Source organism: Fukomys damarensis, unplaced genomic scaffold (genome assembly GCF_012274545.1).
Source record: "Fukomys damarensis isolate Sample0158 unplaced genomic scaffold, DMR_v1.0_HiC HiC_scaffold_18, whole genome shotgun sequence".
NCBI lineage: Eukaryota > Metazoa > Chordata > Mammalia > Rodentia > Bathyergidae > Fukomys > Fukomys damarensis.
In genome coordinates, this window is record NW_022900930.1 from 35,412,756 (window position 1) to 35,432,841 (window position 20,086).

At 35.0% G+C, this 20,086-nt stretch overlaps 1 protein-coding gene across 1 annotated transcript in view; it reads left to right on the forward strand.

The window, feature by feature from the left end:
• The window catches only part of LOC104866035 (DExD/H-box helicase 60), an 82,936-nt gene that overhangs the window by 18,547 nt on the left and 44,303 nt on the right, over positions 1 to 20,086 (forward strand). Inside the window, exons 10-16 of the mRNA XM_033765452.1 lie at positions 754 to 909; positions 4,606 to 4,711; positions 5,137 to 5,252; positions 6,134 to 6,294; positions 14,711 to 14,963; positions 17,698 to 17,864; positions 18,356 to 18,514. Of these exons, the coding sequence (XP_033621343.1) occupies positions 754 to 909; positions 4,606 to 4,711; positions 5,137 to 5,252; positions 6,134 to 6,294; positions 14,711 to 14,963; positions 17,698 to 17,864; positions 18,356 to 18,514 (1,118 nt within the window). The remainder of the gene's footprint in view (positions 1 to 753; positions 910 to 4,605; positions 4,712 to 5,136; positions 5,253 to 6,133; positions 6,295 to 14,710; positions 14,964 to 17,697; positions 17,865 to 18,355; positions 18,515 to 20,086) is intronic.

Below are 20,086 nucleotides of genomic sequence, written 5' to 3' on the forward strand. Positions count from 1 at the left end.
ATAATTTTAATAGTTCATTTTTATTTTTGTGCTTGCAGAATGCATCTACATAAAAACTCTCTCATTAATGTAACCATTTACTCCTATTATTTAGGAAATTTTAATTTTTTACAAAAGTAAAGCATATGTATGTGTGTACACATATGTATGTGTATATGGGTGTGTAGTTCGTTTTGCTTTATCTAATTTTTTTCCTTAGACTATCTTCTCTGATGTTTCTTAATAGTTGAAGAAAACAACATTTCAGAGAAGTGTAACTGCTGTAAAAGCTTCATTGATGTTTCCTAATTGTCAAGAATTAAAATGAATTGGCTGTATGTAAATTTATGATTCTTTACTAACTTTCCAACTCTCAAAAATGAGTTTTTATTCAGTTTTATTATTCATAAGTTTATATGTGGTGTAACATTTTTATTATCTTAGACAACAATAGGCAGGGGATTTAGCTCAGTGGTTCCGGCAGTTGCTTTGCAAGTGCAGGGACCCAAGTTCAATCCCTGGTACCCCCCTAAAAAACAACAACAATAAAATATTCCCTGTTATTATTAGAGTTACAATTTTACTCTCTAGTTATCAAACAACAAAACAAGATTGACTTTGAAGTCTACCATTTTCCTTTCAGTCCACTGTGGGACTCAGTGAAAATTTCACCTTGTAACATGTATTTCAAAGTTCTGTGAACTAAGTAAAAAGTGTGTGCTTCTGTGTCTGTGTAAATATCTTTTAATGCTAAGTATTTTAATTGTTTTGTAGGTCTACATTTGAATTGGGGAAGTGCCATTATGAAAGATTATGAAGATCTCTGGGAGACTGTATCCAAGTTGGTAAGAAAGTTTGAAGTAGGAAAACCATTTCCTGTGAGGACAACCAAAGTTCAGTTTCTTGAAAAGAATCCATCATCAATCAAAGGTAATAGATTTGTAATTTAATTTGAAATAAAAGCATTATTCCTCTGAAGATGTTTTCAAAACACAACTAATTCAATGTTCAATTACAAATGATATTCTGGTGATCATACTCTTGGAGTGGTGTGCTGTGATTATAATTTGAAGATTTATGTTTTTGCTTATATTTGCTGTTGCCATTGTTTTTCCCTTCAACCAATGCATATATTGGCATACATATTCATAAATATACAGTGATATCTCAGTTTATGAACTTAATTCATTCCTGCTTCCTGGCCTCAAACTGAACTAGACCAGAACTGAATGAAATTTTCCCATATGGTCAACATGGAGCCTAACCATTGAATTGATTCAAGTGGTGTGAATCTTCATTCTTGGCACTTAGGAGGCTGAGCCAGAAAGCAAACTGTGCAACATAATGAGATTGTTTGCAAATAAAATCAAAAATAAAGAAAAAGTAAACAACTGAACATCTCAGGGGCCAAGGAATGAAGAAGGAGCAGCCCTTCATGAAAGTCAAGGGCCCAAGCTGTTGCTGCCCTGGGAGCATTTGCTGTGTCAGTGGGTTCAGAGTCCTTGATCCCAGCTTCCCTGGGAGGGGACAAGAAAGAAGGCCAGGAGGGAGGTGGTTCTGTAACCGACATCTCCACACAAAGCCGGGATTCTCTGAGCAAACCTCAAAGGCTAGATCTCTCGGGACCTGCTTTTGAGCAGAGGAAGGCGACAAACAAATCTCACTGTACCTGGAACAAAATCAGTTACTCCGACAGTTTGGGGGTTTCAATTTAAACTGTTAAGGTCAAAGCAACTCAGCCAGAAAATTATCTTAAAGGAATATAAAGGATCTAGCAGGTTCTTATGGGGAACACATTGTAAATCCTTATTTTATGGAATTTTCTCTCAAATATGAATACAAATATAAATATTAAAAATTGAGGAAAGAAGTCAAAGTGAATTGTAAGCTATAGTAGTAGAACTATTAAGTACAGTATTTTATATATTATAGTTATCATAACTATTACATATATATTATGTGTGTTTTAAAATATTTAGAAAATTAAATGTGAATTCTGAAAATGAGGCAATAACTAGAAGCTTGAAAAACACCATTCACATTTTAAAATAATCAAACTCCAAGAAGTAAAAAAGAGAAGAAAGATATATCACAGACAGCTACAGGTTCCCTATGATGAATATTATGTATATCTGAAGTGTACCCATAAAATAAAACAAAACCAAAATTTAAACAATATATGAACTTTTGAAAAACAATCAAAATTATGAAATGAGAAAAAGAAATAAAAATATTGTCAATGAATGGGATAGAAAGCGGATTGGATATTGGCAAAAGGATTTACAAGGTTTAAATAGATGGGAGGAATTGCTCAGCAATGGTAAAAGTCATTATGCTATGATAAATAAATGAGACATGGAAAGAAAAATATTACATGATGCCCCTAAAAGATGCAATCTGAAAAAAAAACCATGCAAACAAAGAACACAGAGTACAACATTACCTGTGATGTGGGCAGGCGTGTTGCAGGATGGGAAGATATAGGCCAAAGGGTAACAAATTTGCAGGTGTGTAGAGCGATAAACACAGACAGCTCCTGTGTACATGAGGCCTGCAGTTAAAATGTTAAACATTGCACTGTATACTATTAAGTTGGAAAGAGTATAGATTTTAGTCACTCAGTACAAAAATCAAAGAAATGAAGAAAAATAAGATTGGTAATAATACGAGGTGATGATGTAGTGCCTGAAATGCTAGATGACTGAGGCACTCAAGATCTTTTTATATAATTATAGTTAATCTCAAAGGGATACCAAGCCTTAAATGAATACAATAAAAACTTTGATGACACACGGTGATGTTAACTAATATGAAGGATAGGAAGAAATCTACCTAATTATTTTTGGAGATTCAGGAGAGAATGAGCTAGCATGGGTTGGGCAACTTTGAAAGAAATAATGACTAGGCATTTACCTGCAATGACAAAATACAAGAATTTGTATGGTCAGGATATATTATAAATCCCAATGTGATAGATTAAACAAATGTACACTCACAAACAAAAACATATATTAGATAATATATGACAAATTAAAGAATGTCAGAAATTAATAAATACGCTAAGAGAAAAAAATGTATCCAAAGGAACAAAAATTAACCTAACAACAGACTTCCCATTAATAATGGTAAATGTCACTTTACAATAGAAGTACATATGATTCATTTCTAATATAGTCATATCATTTAAGATGGAGCAATGTATAAAATATATCTTCAGATGAATAAAACTTGATTTACTCATCAACACTGAACCACTGCAAATATTCTTGTTTGAAGAACTTTAGGAAGAAGAAAATTATCCAGAAGAAACATGAGAAGAAAGCTATGGGGAACTCAGGGTGTGTTGGTAGAAAGATGCTTTTTAGATTCAGGAGGAAGAACGTACATACTCGTACATATTCTCTTCTTTTATCAAAATATGTTCCATCAGAAAAATACCATTGAATTCAAATAATTTATTGATTCAAAGAATATCCAGTAAGGAAGTGTTAGATGAAACCTGGAAGTAGACATACTGATGAATAAGTTTCCACTGTGGGCAGCTACAGGTAAATTTCTCTGAGAATCTTGGGTGTACAGGTGCCTTGAGGTGTCTTACCTGAAAAGCAAGATAGCGGAGGTATTTAGCATCCAACTCCTATCGTGGTGTTGGACGTGGGTTGTCCTTAACATTTCTACTCTGGTTCACATGGGCTGTGTGCAGAAGAGTAAGGCAAAGTTTGAGGGGCTTGCAAAAGGAAGATGTCAGGACAAACACAGTCCCAGTGAACACTACCAGGACAGCAGACAGCAGACAGAAGTTTACCTGGAGTTGTGAACCAGACATTGAGTAAAAACCCGTTCGCTAGTCCATTTCAGTATTGTCAGACACATCCTATCTATCATCTGTCTGTCTGTCTGTCTATCTATCTATCTATCTATCTATCTATCTATCTATCTATCTATCTTTCAACTTTCTATCTATCCTTCTGTCCATCGTGTGTGTGGGGACCCAAGAGAGTACTGTAATGGCACCAAATAATTTCTTTGCCATTTTTATTTTTCCCTACTTTTTCCTTTTCATGAATGTGTGTGTATGTATCATCTTTCTGAGTGACACTTCCATTTTAAAATTCCTTGTTTCACAATAGGGAATAATAAAAGATAAAGATATTTTATTTTTTTGCAGTGCTGGGAGATGGAGCTGAGGGCTTTTTTACTGAGTTACTCCTCAGTCTGTTTTAAATTTTTATTTTGAGACAGGGTCTTCCTAAATTGATAAGTTGCCCAAACTGGGCTTCAACCTGTGATTTTTTTTCAGGCCTGAGCCTCCTAGACTTCTGGGATTATAGATATGTATCACTAAATCCTGCTAATAAATAAACATTAGAAAATAAGAAGCAGAGGTATATATGTTTCTATTCATTAATCCTTCCACACATCTACCCACTTTTGAGCCTAAATATTGTGTTTCTTCATGTTCTGCTGTGTTCCAAAATGTTTAAATATTGGAAATATTTTTATGGGAAAGGCTAGGATTTATAAATGTAAAGAAAAGCATTTTTAATGTGACGTTTCAGAAAAGAATATATACAATTCCTGTATGAAAAGTTTACATTTGACCTTATCTTAATGTTTTGTTTACAGACAACTCCAAGGAAAAGATGCCTAATTTGGGTTTTATTCCAATGTCATCCCAAATGGTCCATAAATTTGTTGGAGACATTTTGAAAGATTTACCTTTTCTAAAGAGGTAGTGAGCTAAAAATATACCTAAATATAGTGCTTGTATGGGATCAATGAGTTGTTTATTAAGGATTCTTTGAAATGCAGCAGATTAGAGTACATTAATGTAATATATGTTTGTAATACATAATGAATTTAACGTCCAAACTTTCAATGCCCTTTGAGTAAACTGTGTAAACGTCTGTATGATTTTAACTACCCCAGTTACATTTCTAATTAGTGAATTTTTACTGATGTTGTTAGGACAGTTAGAGATGACAGATGGTTTAGACTTCTTAAAAAACAGTTCTTTGGGTTCTATCATCCACATTATATCCCAGAAGGAGGAAGGGAGATATTGACTTGGAAGATACTATTATTAAATGAAATCTGTGCTGTGTTGTATGTGGAGGTATATGCAGTGAAAAGTGTACATGCTTTTCTCACTCACAGTGATGACCCTATTGTAACGTCGCTGGTTAAACAGAAGGAGTTCGATGAACTTGTGCACTGGCATTCTCACAGACCCCTTAGTGACGATTATGATCGGACTAAGAGCAACTTTGCCGGTGAGATCTGAGACTCAATCTATTTTCTTGTCTGCCTTCTATTTTTAGACAAAAATGATCGCATTTTCAGCCAGAAATTAAGTGTTTTCAAATAAGAATGGTGTACAAGATTCCTTGATGGACCTTAGGAATGACAATAAAGAAAACCCCTGCTTTGTTGGTGTTCAGGTTCAGAGTTGGGAGCACACAAATATGACCTCTGCCTCCATAAGAGCTAGGCCCTTGGAATTCTTATCAGCTGGCATATGTCAATGTGTCAGAGTCCTACAGGATGTGAGGTCCTATGGCAAATTAGCGAGTCACGCCTTTCTAAGTGGTTTGGTTTGATATGTTTAGATTCAGGCAGAGAAAGAAGCCAGCGGAATTAGGCATGCAGGTGAGTACTGTGGGTTTTTTGAGGGTGTGGGAATAAGTCAAACTTCAATCATTGGGCCTTCCCGTGCCTTTGGGTTTTTCTGAAGGTGCCCAAATCGTGTTTTGCATTCAGAGTAGGAACTTTTTCTACTCAGTGATGTAAGAGGTCATAACAGCTTAGATTATTTTCTTTTTTTGTTCTGCCTGTACCTTCTTCTAAACCTAATTTTTAGGGCACACGACAGAAGTAATGAAGAATCTGTCATTTTTTGTAGCACCTCGAATTTTGCTTTTGGAAGTGGGCCATGAAAAAAATTTTGTTGCCTCTTTCCTTTAAGTAAGATACAAAATTGTTCTATACTCAGGAAATAGTCTGAATTAAAATGTCCTGTTTAGGAAATATAATCAGGTCAAAATAGTTTTCCGTACTGGAAAGCAAAGTGCGTGTTAGTGTGGGATGTTGTGAAGGGTTAGTGGTAATGCCAATGAAAAACACAGTCTTTTTATGTTTTTAATCTCTTTTTCAGAAAACTCTAATGACCCTTATTTTCATAGAAACTTGCAAAAATATCATAATTTTCAACGCTTTTATGGAAATTCATTAGATCCAGTCTCTTCAAAACTCATTGTGACCCAAGGTATAAAGCAGCAGAGGAATTTTAATGAGGCCAAGAGCAAAAAGGCACATGTAAGGTTCTAGACATTCTATCCACTTTTAGTTAACTTTTCTTAAATTATTATTCATTCAACCCTTTGGTAATTTCTTTCTGCATGAGTCCTTTCTTTCTGTAATGACTTCTTCTTATTTTACTTACATAATAAGAAGGTCTAACCTGTATGTAAACAGTTGTATGTGTCTCTCTACCATAATACATGCTTTCATTGGAAACAAATGCAGATTTTGAAACATTGAAGTAATATTGAAAATACAGTTATTTACTAGGGAATGGCAATAAAAATCTTTTGACATAGGTGGTAAAAATTGATAGAAACACTAATCTCCTTTTGGGGGACTTGAATTGTACGTATAACTTCACTTTTCCAAAAAGTATTTATATAATTAGTGAATCTAACTCCGTGTTTCCTCCTTTTCTTTTTCCTTCTTGGAATGTCATTTTTCAAGCCAAGGATTATTATCAAAGATGAATTGCTAGGAGTAAATTGGGAAAGTTTATTTATTATTTTATTAATATTTTTATTAGTATGTGTCTGTAGCACATAATGTTTTTATTCCTCGCAATCAGTTGGTGTGCATACATAACACACTTTAATTCCTTTTCTTTAATCTTTTCTCTCTCCTTTTTCTCCCCATCCCTCCATCTTTTGGTCCTCTTCTCACTTAAGGAAGGTCTAGATCCCTACTTGGATTTCTTGTGTAAGAGAAACCGTTCGATTTTTAAGCTTGAGTGTCTCTATTTCATTTAATGTTGTGGACTCTGGGGGCATCCATTTTCCTACAAATGACTCAAGTTTATCTCTCTTTGTGGCAGAGTAATGCTGCATGCTGTGTAAATGTCACATTTCGTTTATCCATTCATCTGTTGATGGACATATAGAGGGCTTCTAAGATTTAACATTATGAGTTGTGCTAGTGTAGCATGGGTATGCGTGTGACACTGGAATACTTTAACTCTTTTGGAAAGATACTTATAGGTCAAATGGAATTTCTATTTTAAGTTTTTGAGAAATCTCTATATTGATTTCCACAGTGGTTGCACTAGTTTGCAAAAATGTAGAAGTCACCTCCCTCACTCCCCAGTGTGCTCCCTCCAGCATTTCTTATTCTTTGATTTCCTGATGATGCCCAGTCTTTCTGGGATAAGATAGAATCTCAGTGTTGTTTTATTTATTATTTACTTTTAAATTTTATTTATCATTTACCTTTTTGGTATCGAACTCAGGACCTTGTGCTTGCAAGGCAGGAGTGGTGCTGCTGAGCTAAATCACCAGCCCAGAGAGGTGTTTTAATTTGCAATTTTCTAAAGGCCTGTGGTGCTGTTCTGTGTTGATTGGCCATTTGAACATCTTCAAATGAAGTGCATATTCAATTCATTCACCTTTTTTTTTATTTGCCCTTTTTTGATAGGGCCTTTAATTTTGGGAGTCTATTTTAATTTATTTTTTTGCATGTGTGTTTGAGATAAGAGTCTAGCTGTGTGTTTTATGTTGGCTTTGAACTCTCTACAGTATGTAGCCCATACTGGCCTTGAACTCCTTGTGATGCTCCTGCCTCAACCTCCCAAGCATGCACCTCCTCACCTGGTTTGATTTCTTTATATATTCTCGATAGTAGTCTTCTGCTTAAGGAACAGCTGGAAAGATGTTTTTCCCATTCTGAAGGTTATTTTTTTAATAATGGTTGTTTATTTGGTTGTTTCTTTTGGTGTGCAGAAGCTTTTTAATTTAAAATGATCCCATTTTCCCATTCTTGCTGTTCTTTCACCTACAGTTGGAGTTTTGTTCAGAAAGTCCTCACCTGCCCTTGGACTTCAAGAGTTTTGCCTATTTTATCTTACAGCATGTTAAACATTTCTGTTTTAACATTTAGTTCTCTGATCAATTTTGATTTTAACTTATTACATGGTGAGAGGAGTGGATCTATATTCCATAGTCTGCCTGTGGGTAGTCAGTTTTCCCATCTCCATTTATTAAAGAAACTATCTTTCCTCCAGTGTATGTCTTTGACCCCATTGTTCCTTTGTTAAAAATCAAACATTGTAGTGAATGTGTTTGGATTGTTTCTGCATCCTCTGTTCTGTTTCTCATGTCTGTTTTTGTGCCAGAACCCTGCTGTTTTGCTTTTTTTTTTAATCACTGCAGTTTAATATAACTTCAAATCTAAAAATGTGATGCCTCTCCCTATGCCCTTGGTACCTAGGATTGCTTTTGCTGTTTTGTGGGTTTCCCAATTCCTCATGTATTTTAGAATGGTTTGTCTCCAGTTCAGTGAAGAATCCTGTTGGTATTTTGATTGAATCTGCTCATCAATGTTGAAAGTAAGGTCACTTTGACTATATTTGTTTAGAATATCCAGGAACAAGGGATATCTTTTGATTTTCTGATGTCCTCTTTGATTTCCTTTTTCAGAATACTTTTGTTTTTATTATAGAGTTTTTTTTTAACTTCCTTTGTTAGGTTAACTCCTAGGTATTTAATTCCTAGGTATTTATTTTCTTGATGCTCTTGTGAATGCCATCTTTTCCTAATTTCTTAGTGGGTTCATTATTAGTGTACAGAAATGCTATGGATTTGGGGGGTTGACTTTGTATCCTGCTGCAATGCTGAATTTGCTTGTTAGTTTTATGCATCTTTTGGTATTTTCTTTGGGGGGTATCTACGTAGGCAATTACTTCATCTGTAAATAGTAATTTGACTTCTTCCTTTCCTATGTATGTCTCTTTTACTTCTTTTTCTTGCCTCATTGCTCTTGACAATGTTTTGGGTACTATATTGGAAACTCATTTCTTTTAGGGTCTGAAACACTCTTTTTAGGGCCTCTTGGCCAAAGGTTTGTATTGAGAAGATCGCACAAATTGTAAAGGGTTTAACTCTATAAGAGATTCATTGCTTGTAAAATTGTGTTTTCTCCTTGGTCTCCTGAGATTTTAACTATGATGTTTTCTGGAGAGTTTTTTTTTCTTATTGTGGGTGCTTGGGGTTCTATATGCGTCACTTACCTATATGTTAAATTTCTTCACCTTATTTGGAATGTTTTGTGCTTTATTTTAGTAAATAGTTTTTTATGTCATTTATGCCACCTAATTTTACAGTAGGTACAGTTAATCTTAAATTAGTCTTCTTTGTGTCATCTAGAAGCTGTTGGTTCCATTTTTCATGTTCTTGTTGTTTTTAAGGTATTTCTGATTAATTATTCACCAACAATAGACCGGTCTTGTAGCTCTGAAACTGTGCTCATGTTGCTCACTTCTGTTGCCCATGCTTTTGATAGAATTTTTAATCACCTGAGTTTCTATTTGGAACCTTTTTATGGATTTGAATTTTTTAGCCTGATCGTTCATGTGTTGTGTCATGTTTTAGTTGTGCTAGCTTGCTTTTACTGTCTTTTGTAAACCTGGTGACTGTTTTGTTTGTTTGCCCCATTATTTGTTTGTCAATATCTTCTCTAAGTTTGCCAAGAGTCCTATTGATCTATTTTGTTATCTCTTTCTTTATCCTGTCAAATTATTTTGCTGTTTGGCTTTTGGTTTCTTGCTCTTCCATGCTTCTTGAATAAGTTTTGAGTTAGGCATTCTGTGGCCTTCTCTTTTTATGTTTACATTTTAAAAAACCTGTTCCATTGTGAGTTTTTGTAAGCTGATTATAGTGTCAGTATCGGTTGTTAGGATGGAGAGCTCTTAATATGTACTTTCAGTGGTTATTCATGTATATGGCTATTGCCTTTGTCTCTATCCCAGGGTCTGACCATCTCTGAGTACTTGCAAAGGTAGTTTGCAGTATATTTGGACCAGAGCTAAGCTTTCCTGTTATGGGACACAATATTGTTAATGATCCCAAGGCAGCTCATATATTAGAATCCCTAGAAAACCAATTAATAGCAACAATTATGTCACATTGGCTATACTAATAACATCAGTGGTAATAATAGTGTTGAACATGAACTGGATATTGACAGATTCTAAGGATCAATAATGTACTACCCTTAATCATAGAAAAGATATCTATAATTATAGCATGAACACTAAGATGATCCAGGTATTGACCTCCTATTGATGTATAGTACATATCTACGAAGTGGATCAGCTTTACCCTACTAAAATAGAACAGTATTCTACAGTAATAGCATAAGTGGGCTCATTATTTAGAGATTTAAAAAGCTTAATAGTTCTACTTGCAAAGGTGGAGGTGTTAAGAAACTGGAGAATGAAGAGAGTAAAATTTGAAAAATTAACCAATGGGATATAAGAAGAAAGAAAACTAAGATAGGTGTCCTCTTGGGGAGTAAATGAAAGTAATAGTGTTAGAAAACAGTAATGAGAAAGAACAAATAAGAAAAAAGAGAAAACATAAATAGAAAGTAAAATACAGCAAATGAAAGACAAGAAGGTTGAGAAAAAGATGTTGAAAGGGAAAAGAGAAAAAGAGAGAGAGAGAGAGAGAGAGAGAGAGAGAGAGAGAGAGAGAGAGAAGAAACTAAAGAGATAAAACTATAAAAAAGCCTAATTCCTCACATAAACCAATGGACAGAGAAAAATAATTAATAGAAAAGTTAAAATGGTTTGAAAGAAAAAAATTTTCTCTTTTTTTTTAAATAAGTGATTTCTTTCTAGGCCTTGCAGTCTTAGAGTGCAGACAGTGGTTTCTTTGCCTAGCTTTAGGAACTATGGATTTTTGAGGTGCCTTTCTACACCAGCATCCCGTCCGTCCATTTACCCCAGACTGTGGTTGTAGTCCTAGGCAGTGTGTGTCCTTGCTCACATTGATAGATATGAAAGGTGACTGGCCCTCTGGTCTGGAGTCTGCTGAATCCAGGATCGCGTTGGTTAATTAGTCTGCATCTCTACTACCACATGCCAAAGGGGAGCAAAATGTAGAGCCAGCTTGGAACTGGTGGATGGTAGTGCCTTCTTTGTTCAGTTTTATTGAGATATTTCACACAGTGTAAGTTTTTAGTCACTTTTCACTGGGCCAAAATAACTGATACCCACAACTTTAAGGAGAGGTTTATTTTGGCTCTCAATTTCAGTCCATGGCATTCTGGTTCCAAGGCAGAAGCAGGACGGCATACAGAGGAAGAGACGCTTAACCCATGGTAGCCAGGAAGCAGAGAGAGAAGGGAGGATCTCAGGAAGGGGATATACCCTGCTTGCTTGTGCTGGATGCTCTGTGAGGGCACAGAGTTTATACTGATTTCGGGAATAATACTATTAAAGGCTAATGTGAAAATTATCAATTAACATTTGTTATATTAACAACTAAGTAGAGAAAATTGTGCTAACAGTGATATATATGGCATATGTATCCCATGTTTATAGCAGCCCAGTTTGTAACAGCAAAAACTTGGAAACAGCCCAATTGCCCATCAACTGGATACTGGATAAGGAAGATGTGTGTGTGAACTGGATACTGGATAAGGAAGATATGTGTGTGTGTGTGAGTGTGTGTTTGTGTGTGTGTGTGTAATAAAATGAAATACTACTCTGCTGTGAAGAGTGAGAAACTAGAGACATTTATAGTTAAACATGCATATTGAGGCCATACTCCTAAGTGAAATAAATAGGACACACATGTGTAAATATGGAATAGTTTCTCTGGTGTGACAAACTGAAAGTGTAAATAAGTATTAAAATGTATAACTATTAATGTGAAATAGGAAGAAAATGTCTAAAGGTGAAGGGGAAATGGGAAGATTAGGGGAAGGAAAAGAAGGGAAAGGAAAAAAACATGAGAAAAGGAAGAAATGGAAACAAAGTCTTTGTAAATAGAGAGGGATGGAAGGGTTGAAGGGTGGGCAAGGGAATGGGGAAAAATAAGAACCAAGATACGTCATGTAAAGGTACAAATTCCCAATGATTTCATTGTGCTGTATACCTAAAATGTACCAATAAACTTACTGAAGAAAAAAAAGATAAGAAAATTGTGTTAAAACTGGATTTACTAATATTATGACTTCATGGAAGGCAACACTTTACTGCCTTTTATACAATGAGCCGTCATTACAATTCAGTTTCGTTCTGGGAGACTCAAAGTTGGGGATTAGGGAATGGTATTTACTTTCATTAATAGTGTCTCTTAAAATTGAATGTGTTAATTTATGAGAGTACCATCTTAATAAAACCAATTTCCAACAGGCATTGGCCATGTCTACCTTATTGAGTGAAGTAAGCATAATGAAGTTATAAGAAAGGAAACATATAATTTGTCCCCACAATGATAACAACAACCAAAGCAAGCAAAAAATCTGCAGAATATTTACATTTAGGAATACTCTATCAAGATAAAAAGTGTGTCATTTCTTTATCAGTTCTCCAACTAATTAATAAGCAAAAAGTGCATATTTCAATACATGGACGGACAGGCATCCTTTGGAGGGTTTTTCAAAGTAGCTCTCTCATATTCTACTCAAGATAAAATTTAAAAATCTCAAATTACTCTAAAATGTTCTTGTTATTTTGTGAAGTCTGCTTTCTTTAACTACTTGAAAAGCCCAATCAGAATTGCAGACTGCTTCAACTCTTCTGTTTGTAAAGGCAGCCTCAATGAACCATCTATGTGATTATTGTTTCTTTGTCATGGTGACAACCTTCTTTTCACTTTTATAGCCAATTTTGTTGTGGGTGAGATTCCCCAAAGGAACTTTTACTTTTTCATTTAGCACTGCCAGGAATACTGTATTCCTCCTCCGCCTCCTCTTCCTCTTCCCCTCTCTTGTCCTTCCTTTTTTACTCTGAGAGATGTTGTTACAAATAGTTAACTGTCAAGAAATATCATCACACAGGTCAAGATATGAAGACTGAGAAATATTTCGTACTTTTAACCTCTTACTCTTATTGGAAAGCCTAGTCTTCTAAAGACAATTTGAATATATTCTTCCACCAATATTTCAGTAAGCCTGCATGTTCAACATAAAGTGAGCATGGTAAATTGGCAAAGGGCTTGGTCCCACCCTTGTCTTACTGAAAGAGAACTGCTATGCATGGATCTGAGCAGGGCCCTTGGAATGCTAAACACTGGGAAAGCTCAAGTATTATAGACTAGAATCAAATGTTTAGAGACAAATGACACTTAAACTTTACTTCATGATAGTAAAATATTTACACGAATTCGATGAGCAACTAGGGTAGTGGAAAGTTTGTCAAAATTTTCTTGTTCTCTAAGCTTGTCTTTATTAATAATAAGTCAGGCTAGTAAAACTGTCGTAAAATTGTTATACAGTGCATAAGTCAATTGGAAACATTATATAGATAAAGCAAATAATTTGTTTTTGGTTGTCCTTCTGTATTCGCTTTTCCTTGATAATCTTCCTCTTTCCTCATTTTACTCATAAAAAATTGTGACTGAAATGCTTTGTGCTTGGACATAAAAAACATGGCATAATCCTGTCTCAAGTTTCTCAGAAGAGCACCAGGAAAACTACACACAAATACAGTTATATGTGCTACAGCGAGTACAACTCTAGTTCATGTTGATTAGAGCTAGTAGATGAGCAGGTAAAGGAGGAACAAACGACCGATGCATGAGAGAGGCAGGCCTTCATGGTAGAAATATCTTAACAAAATAGGTAATAGGAAGTGACTTTGGAGGAATGGAAGAGGGAAGGTAATTTCAGAGAGAGTAACAGTTACTAGTGCAATAAATATCAGCAGTTTGGAGTCTTTTGAAAATTTCTTTTTTCTTAAAATGACAACACTTAAAATTTTTAAATTTTTCTACAGTGTGACTTTGTGCTCACTAAATTAAATTGTGTGGTACTTGGGATTGAATCCAAGTTCTTTACACTGAGCTACATCTCTAGGCTTCTTAAAATTAAACAAATTTTTCTTTTAAATTTTGAGGCAAGGTCTTGCTGACTCACTAAGTTGTTCTGATCATAGTCTTCCTGCCTCAGCCTCCCAGAATGTGCTGTGGGTATAGGCATAGGCCACCAAAGTAGGCTGAACTATTAATTTTTATTTTTAAATTAGCATACAATATTTGTAGTCGTTTATGGGGTACAGTATTCCAATTTGATACATGTTCATACATTGCATGTGTAATGATCAAATCAGGATAAGTAGCATATATACCTCAGATAAAACTATCATTTTTTTTTTTTTTTGGTACCGGGGATCTAACTCGGGTCCCTGTGCTTGCAAGATAAGCAGTGGAACCACTGAGCTAAATTCCTGGCCCTGTACTATAATTTTTATGGGTTGAGAACCTTCAAACTTTCTTTCTAGTTACTTTGAAATGTCTAAATAGTTGTAGATGTTAGTTACTCTAACATCTGAAGCTTAATTTTTAGAAAAGCCATTTTATGTCTCATGCCTATTAAAGAATAGGACGACTGTCAAATCATTAATTTATATTTTAAAATATTGTTTCCTGTAATGTCATCTTGGAATATTTTGAACTTGTTGCAAAAATGTTTCATTCTTTTTGGGCAGGAGACCAAAGCTGAAATAATTGCCAGAGCGAATAAGGAGAGGAGATTTGCCAAGGAGGAACAAAAAGAAGAGCAAAAATGGAATGCTCTGTCATTGTCTATTGAAGAAGAAATGACAAAGAATTTAAACTCTGGGGTAAAGGACTTGGAAGACTTTTTGAAATCATGTAAAAGTAACTCAGTGAAAATTCAAGTTGAAATGTTTGGGCTTACTGCCTGCTTGAAAGCATGGAAAGAACACTGTCAAGGTGAAGGTACATGATTATGTTTTCTTATTTTGGCGAACTGGACAACTATAGAAATGTTATTATCATAGCTATCACTTGTTAATTGGAAATTTGTGTGAGATGATTTATGTGCATTATCTGATGTTATTAAGTAGTATTATCTCCATTTTATCAATCTCAATTTTATCCATGAACAATTACATTTTAGTAGCAAATACAGAGCACAGTCATAAGCAAAATCAAAGATAGGTTTTACAAAAGCTCCGTATTAAGTAGTTGCGTGATTAAGGGAACTAAAAGATGGTAGACACGCAGGGAGAATCTGTCATTCTCTTTTGTATTCCAAAGCATAAATATTTTCTTTCTCTGGGAATTGGTGTTCACGTTTGTCTGCTATGCTGAGTTCTCGCAGAGATGCTGTAGATTCGATGTGCTCTAAAATACATTTTCTAAAGCAGGTAGTAGAAATGCAAAAGAGAAAGAGAAAGGTAGTGTGACACAGGAAGGGATAGAGAAACATATGTAAATTAATAACAGGAAAATGATTGTGTTTCTTAATACCTCCGATATGGCAGTCTGGTGGAGTCAACATGGGCGATCTGCTAGTCTTGAGATTTCCACACTTGAATCATTAACACGTGATATTCACATTCTCTCCATCACACAATCTGCCTTCAAGATTTATTCCTTTTCCTTCATTGTGCGTTCCAGCAAAGTCAGTATCTTGCTATGTATTTTATTTAGCGTGTGTTGTTCACACCAATCAGGAAGATTAATCAGATTTACACTTGGCTGCTAGTAAGAGGAATCAATGATGGCTTCAAGAAGGTAGTGATTTACTCGTTTGAATGAAGCTCACCTGGGGTCTGTCTAGCCCACTGTGACAGCTGCACAGTCGCACCAGTGACCCAGGAACCTCTATGTTGATTCCCTTATACTCCACATGTGTTCCACGCTTCAGGCTACCTTACATTCCTACATGACTGCATTCTAGCAAATATGAGGAGAAAAGGAAGGAGGAAATATCAGGTTTATAGGCTGAGGATGTACAGGGGGACAGCTGGTTGCCTGATGAGTGTATAGCAGAGGATAAAAGAACAATATACGAAGAACAAAGAATAGAGAATAACAAGAGACAGTTTATTAGTTGGGCCAGGAATTGATCGTTAGTTCTTTCCCGGCTAAAGACCACCTAATCTTAGCTCTGTCCTGGCTAAGACAAGGAGCTCTGCATTAGTCAGTATTCATGATTATACAACATAGCAAGGGGGTGTGAAGGAAGAGCTAATGCACTAATGAGCCAGGCTGTGTGCTTGTGATGGACAGGCCACAGTTAACAAGGCAACTGTGCCATCTTACAGGGCATGCCTAAGGAGCCACCTGCATTATCTTTAGCTAATGTTTGATCTTGGGGAATGGTTACACAGAGTCATGATTCTCAGCTGTAGTGTTTCCTTGTTACTAGAGAAGTCATAACCTCATCAATCATTGAGATCCCAGTTGTGGCTGTTGGCATAGCAAAGTTTATTTCCACCAGCTGAAAGGCCAATTAGCAAGTCACACTTAGGCTTTGCAATGACTCATAAATTTAACCAATAGCCTAATTATAAAACAAATCAATAATATCTAAAGCCTGCTCAGTGTGGGTTCAAGCTGGTCTCTTGAACTTTTCTATGCCTGTTAGAGTCTCATTTCTGTCTTTTAAGGAGTTTTCCTGCTATCAGTAACTTCCTCATAGATATTATGAGCCAGATCTTGATGACAAGGCTGCAGCTAATCACAAAGGGTATTGGTAAATGGAGACTTTTACTTGGATATATGGAAGTTCCTTATGATATAGAAGAAATAATAAGGATTAGTAATGAGTAGAGAAATGCATAATAGCATTTGCCACAGAGGTCTATAGCCTTGTTTTTCATCTGTTTAAATTCTCCCTATTCTCCAAATGCATTTCGTGAAGCATCTTACCATAAAGCCTTTCGTTGATAGGGCTCACATAACACCTATAGTATCTGTTGTATACTGTGCAACAATCAAATTATTGCATATTGACTTTGTAACTGGATGGGGCTCTCTTGGAGGATAAGAACTTTATATTAAATTTTTTGGATAGCCTCTTATTGGATTCATTAGGTGTTTGGCAACAGTTGGTGAATAGATGAAAACAACTGGTTAGGAGAAAAGTGGACACACAGGAACACTGACATGGTAAGCATGAAAAGATTAGCAGAAGAGAAAAGTATAAAGGGTATATATGATTCTACAGGAATGGAGAAGGATTGTGCAAGTTCGCATCTGGCAGTGGAAATAGAAGGATTGAATTAAAAGATTCCAGTGATTACACCAAATGCATATCTATGGTCAAAATCAGTTTTCAATAAATTTTGCTGAATTTTTAATCAATCATTTAAAGTTATACAAACATTTTCTTTTGAACACAGAAGATAAAATAATAGATGGAGATATGACTTATTCCTCATAAACTTCTAAAATCTTCAGTTTAACAATCTCACATGAATTACAAGATTTTTCTTTATTCTAGCATTAGCATAAGTATTCTCAAAAATTCATGGAGATAATGAAGTTTTGATAATTAAACTTTACTTTTATTTAATACTCTCTACTTCAAAACTTCCATTAATGCCAAGTAAGATAGTGAGTATAATTAAGATTAATAGGCCAGATGATTAATGTTGGATATCAAAAACCTACTATTTGATGGCTTTCTATAATAACCATTTTATGTTTCTTTTTCACAAAGGCAAGACTGTAAAAGATTTCAATATAGCTATCCAAATGATGAAAAGGATCCACTCCTTGATGGATAAATACTCAGATCTTCTGCAAGATACAGATCGGCAGTTCATAGGAAAATGCCTTGATTATTTAGGATTTGATGACTTGGCAAGGTCTTTATTTACAAGCCAGGTAATATTTGAATAGTGTAAATATTAGGTATACATGAGTTTCTTGAAAATATAGTAATATCCTTTAGATTTTTAAAAACTGAAAATATTATCATTATTAGTTACCCAAATGACCAATCTTGAAGTGATATGGAATTAGACATCTTGTGTAAATAGTTTGCTGGAGAAATAGACTAAATGCTAGATAATTTGTGTAGACCTCAGAACTAATAATTATATAATTCATCCTAGCAAAACTTCTCAAAACTATAGTGTGATTATTCCATTTTTTAAAATATATCAAATAGTTGGTATAAGACCTATGATGGCTATTTTAAAATCTTGATATCTATTAGTTTGTTCACAGTTGAGGATAATTTAAGAAGTAATGTCTTTACAAAATTTAAAAAGTGGTAAAATGCTTTTTACATAGAAGCTTAGAAATAAATAATTTAACGATGTAAATGATGTTTAATTTAAATCATTTTCAAAATTGTCTCTGAAATAATATAGGATGTAATAGATGATATAAGGAAAAAGCGAAAGAATAAATATTCAGTTGGCATTGGGCCATCTCGGTTTCAACTACAGTACATGGGCCATCATTTGATACGAGAAGAAAGAAAAGATCCAGATCTGAGAGTTCAGGATTTTATTCCTGACACTTGGCAGGTAATGACACAAATGCCAATGAAAAAATCTTGTGTATATGTGAATGCAGGAATTTCTCAATATTGTAACTTTAAATATTATATCCGGCATACATTTCTTAATATTGGGTTTTGTCATTTAACAATAATTATGCAAAGTGCCAAATGCTGACATTTTTCTCACTGATGAAAAGTAAAACTTTCATTTAATATATGCCATTTAGTTGGAAGTAAGTGATCAATTGACTATATAGATTTGAAGATTAAAGACATTCATGCCATCCAGCTGTATCAATTTGGAGAGCACCCTCCTGATTTTCTCCATGGCAATATGATTTCCTACATGAATATATATATGTACACAGAGAAAATGTGGTAGTTTACACAACAGAGACAGTTGTTTAGATATTTATATACTATAACTACTATTTTTCTATAAATGTATATAAAATATCTATAGATATAAAATTGGGAAGAAGTGCATACAATTTTTCATATATTGGCCATATAAAATTGATTAGACATTGATCATATTTACTTACAAAAATGCAGTTTTCTATATTCAGTCTAATAGTTTCTTTCACTTAGAATCAGACTATATGTAAGTATTTCATTACTGTAATGAAATACACGAGGCATGCTAACTTTACAAAGAGGTTTATTTAGGTTACAGTTCTGGAGGTTAAAAGTCCAAAAGCAGTTGGCATCATTAGTTTGGCCCCCATGAGGGTTCAAGAGCAGAATAGTATGACCTCATGGTGGGAATATGTGTCGGAGAAAATGTCATATCTTCAAACAAGCAGACAGAGAACTAAGCAAGGCTGGGCTTGTGCTTTTTATAACTACCTTGTCTGGAGAACTACCCGGAACTCCCACAGGAACTACCTTCCCTAGCTCATTCCCAGTACCTAGGCGCCTCTCACTCAGTGTCATTTAGTAAAGATTCTCTTAATGCTGTACACCGTGGGGACCAAGTTTCTAACACAAGAACGCTTGAAGGACACTAAAACCATACTGGAACCACAGCATAGAATTTATCTTCCTTCCACTGATAATAGTGGGCTACTGTAAAACCTTCATGCTTCCTTTCCATCAGCAGGAGGACTGATTTCTTATTTCAGTGCAGGCCATAAGGGAAACAAATACTCTCCATTAATTACGTGCACCTTGCAACTCTCCTGATGCTCACTTCACCATAAGGTGTGAGAGTGGACCTAGAGTTAATAAGGGTGCAAGTTGGAATTTGGAGGTATTTTTCCATCCTCTGTACTTTATAGGTTTAGAGTTATTTTGACTAGATGTCATACTGATGAATAAAAACATAGGCTGTGGAAATGAAGCTCCTACCTGACCTCCAGACTAGGCACCTTGCATTCTATACAGAAAGTAGCAGGTGGGTAGCACAATTAAGATCTTTGATGTTTTTCCTAACCAGCCATTTCTTCATCATTACAAATTACGAAATTGCTACTTCGTAGAGTAGTATTCCTCAAAGCCATTCTGCACTTACTGAGTGACAAATAACTACAAAGAAATCTTCCCAATAACAGAATGTTTGATTAAGGCTTCCTTTCCATTTGTCAAAAGTAAAACT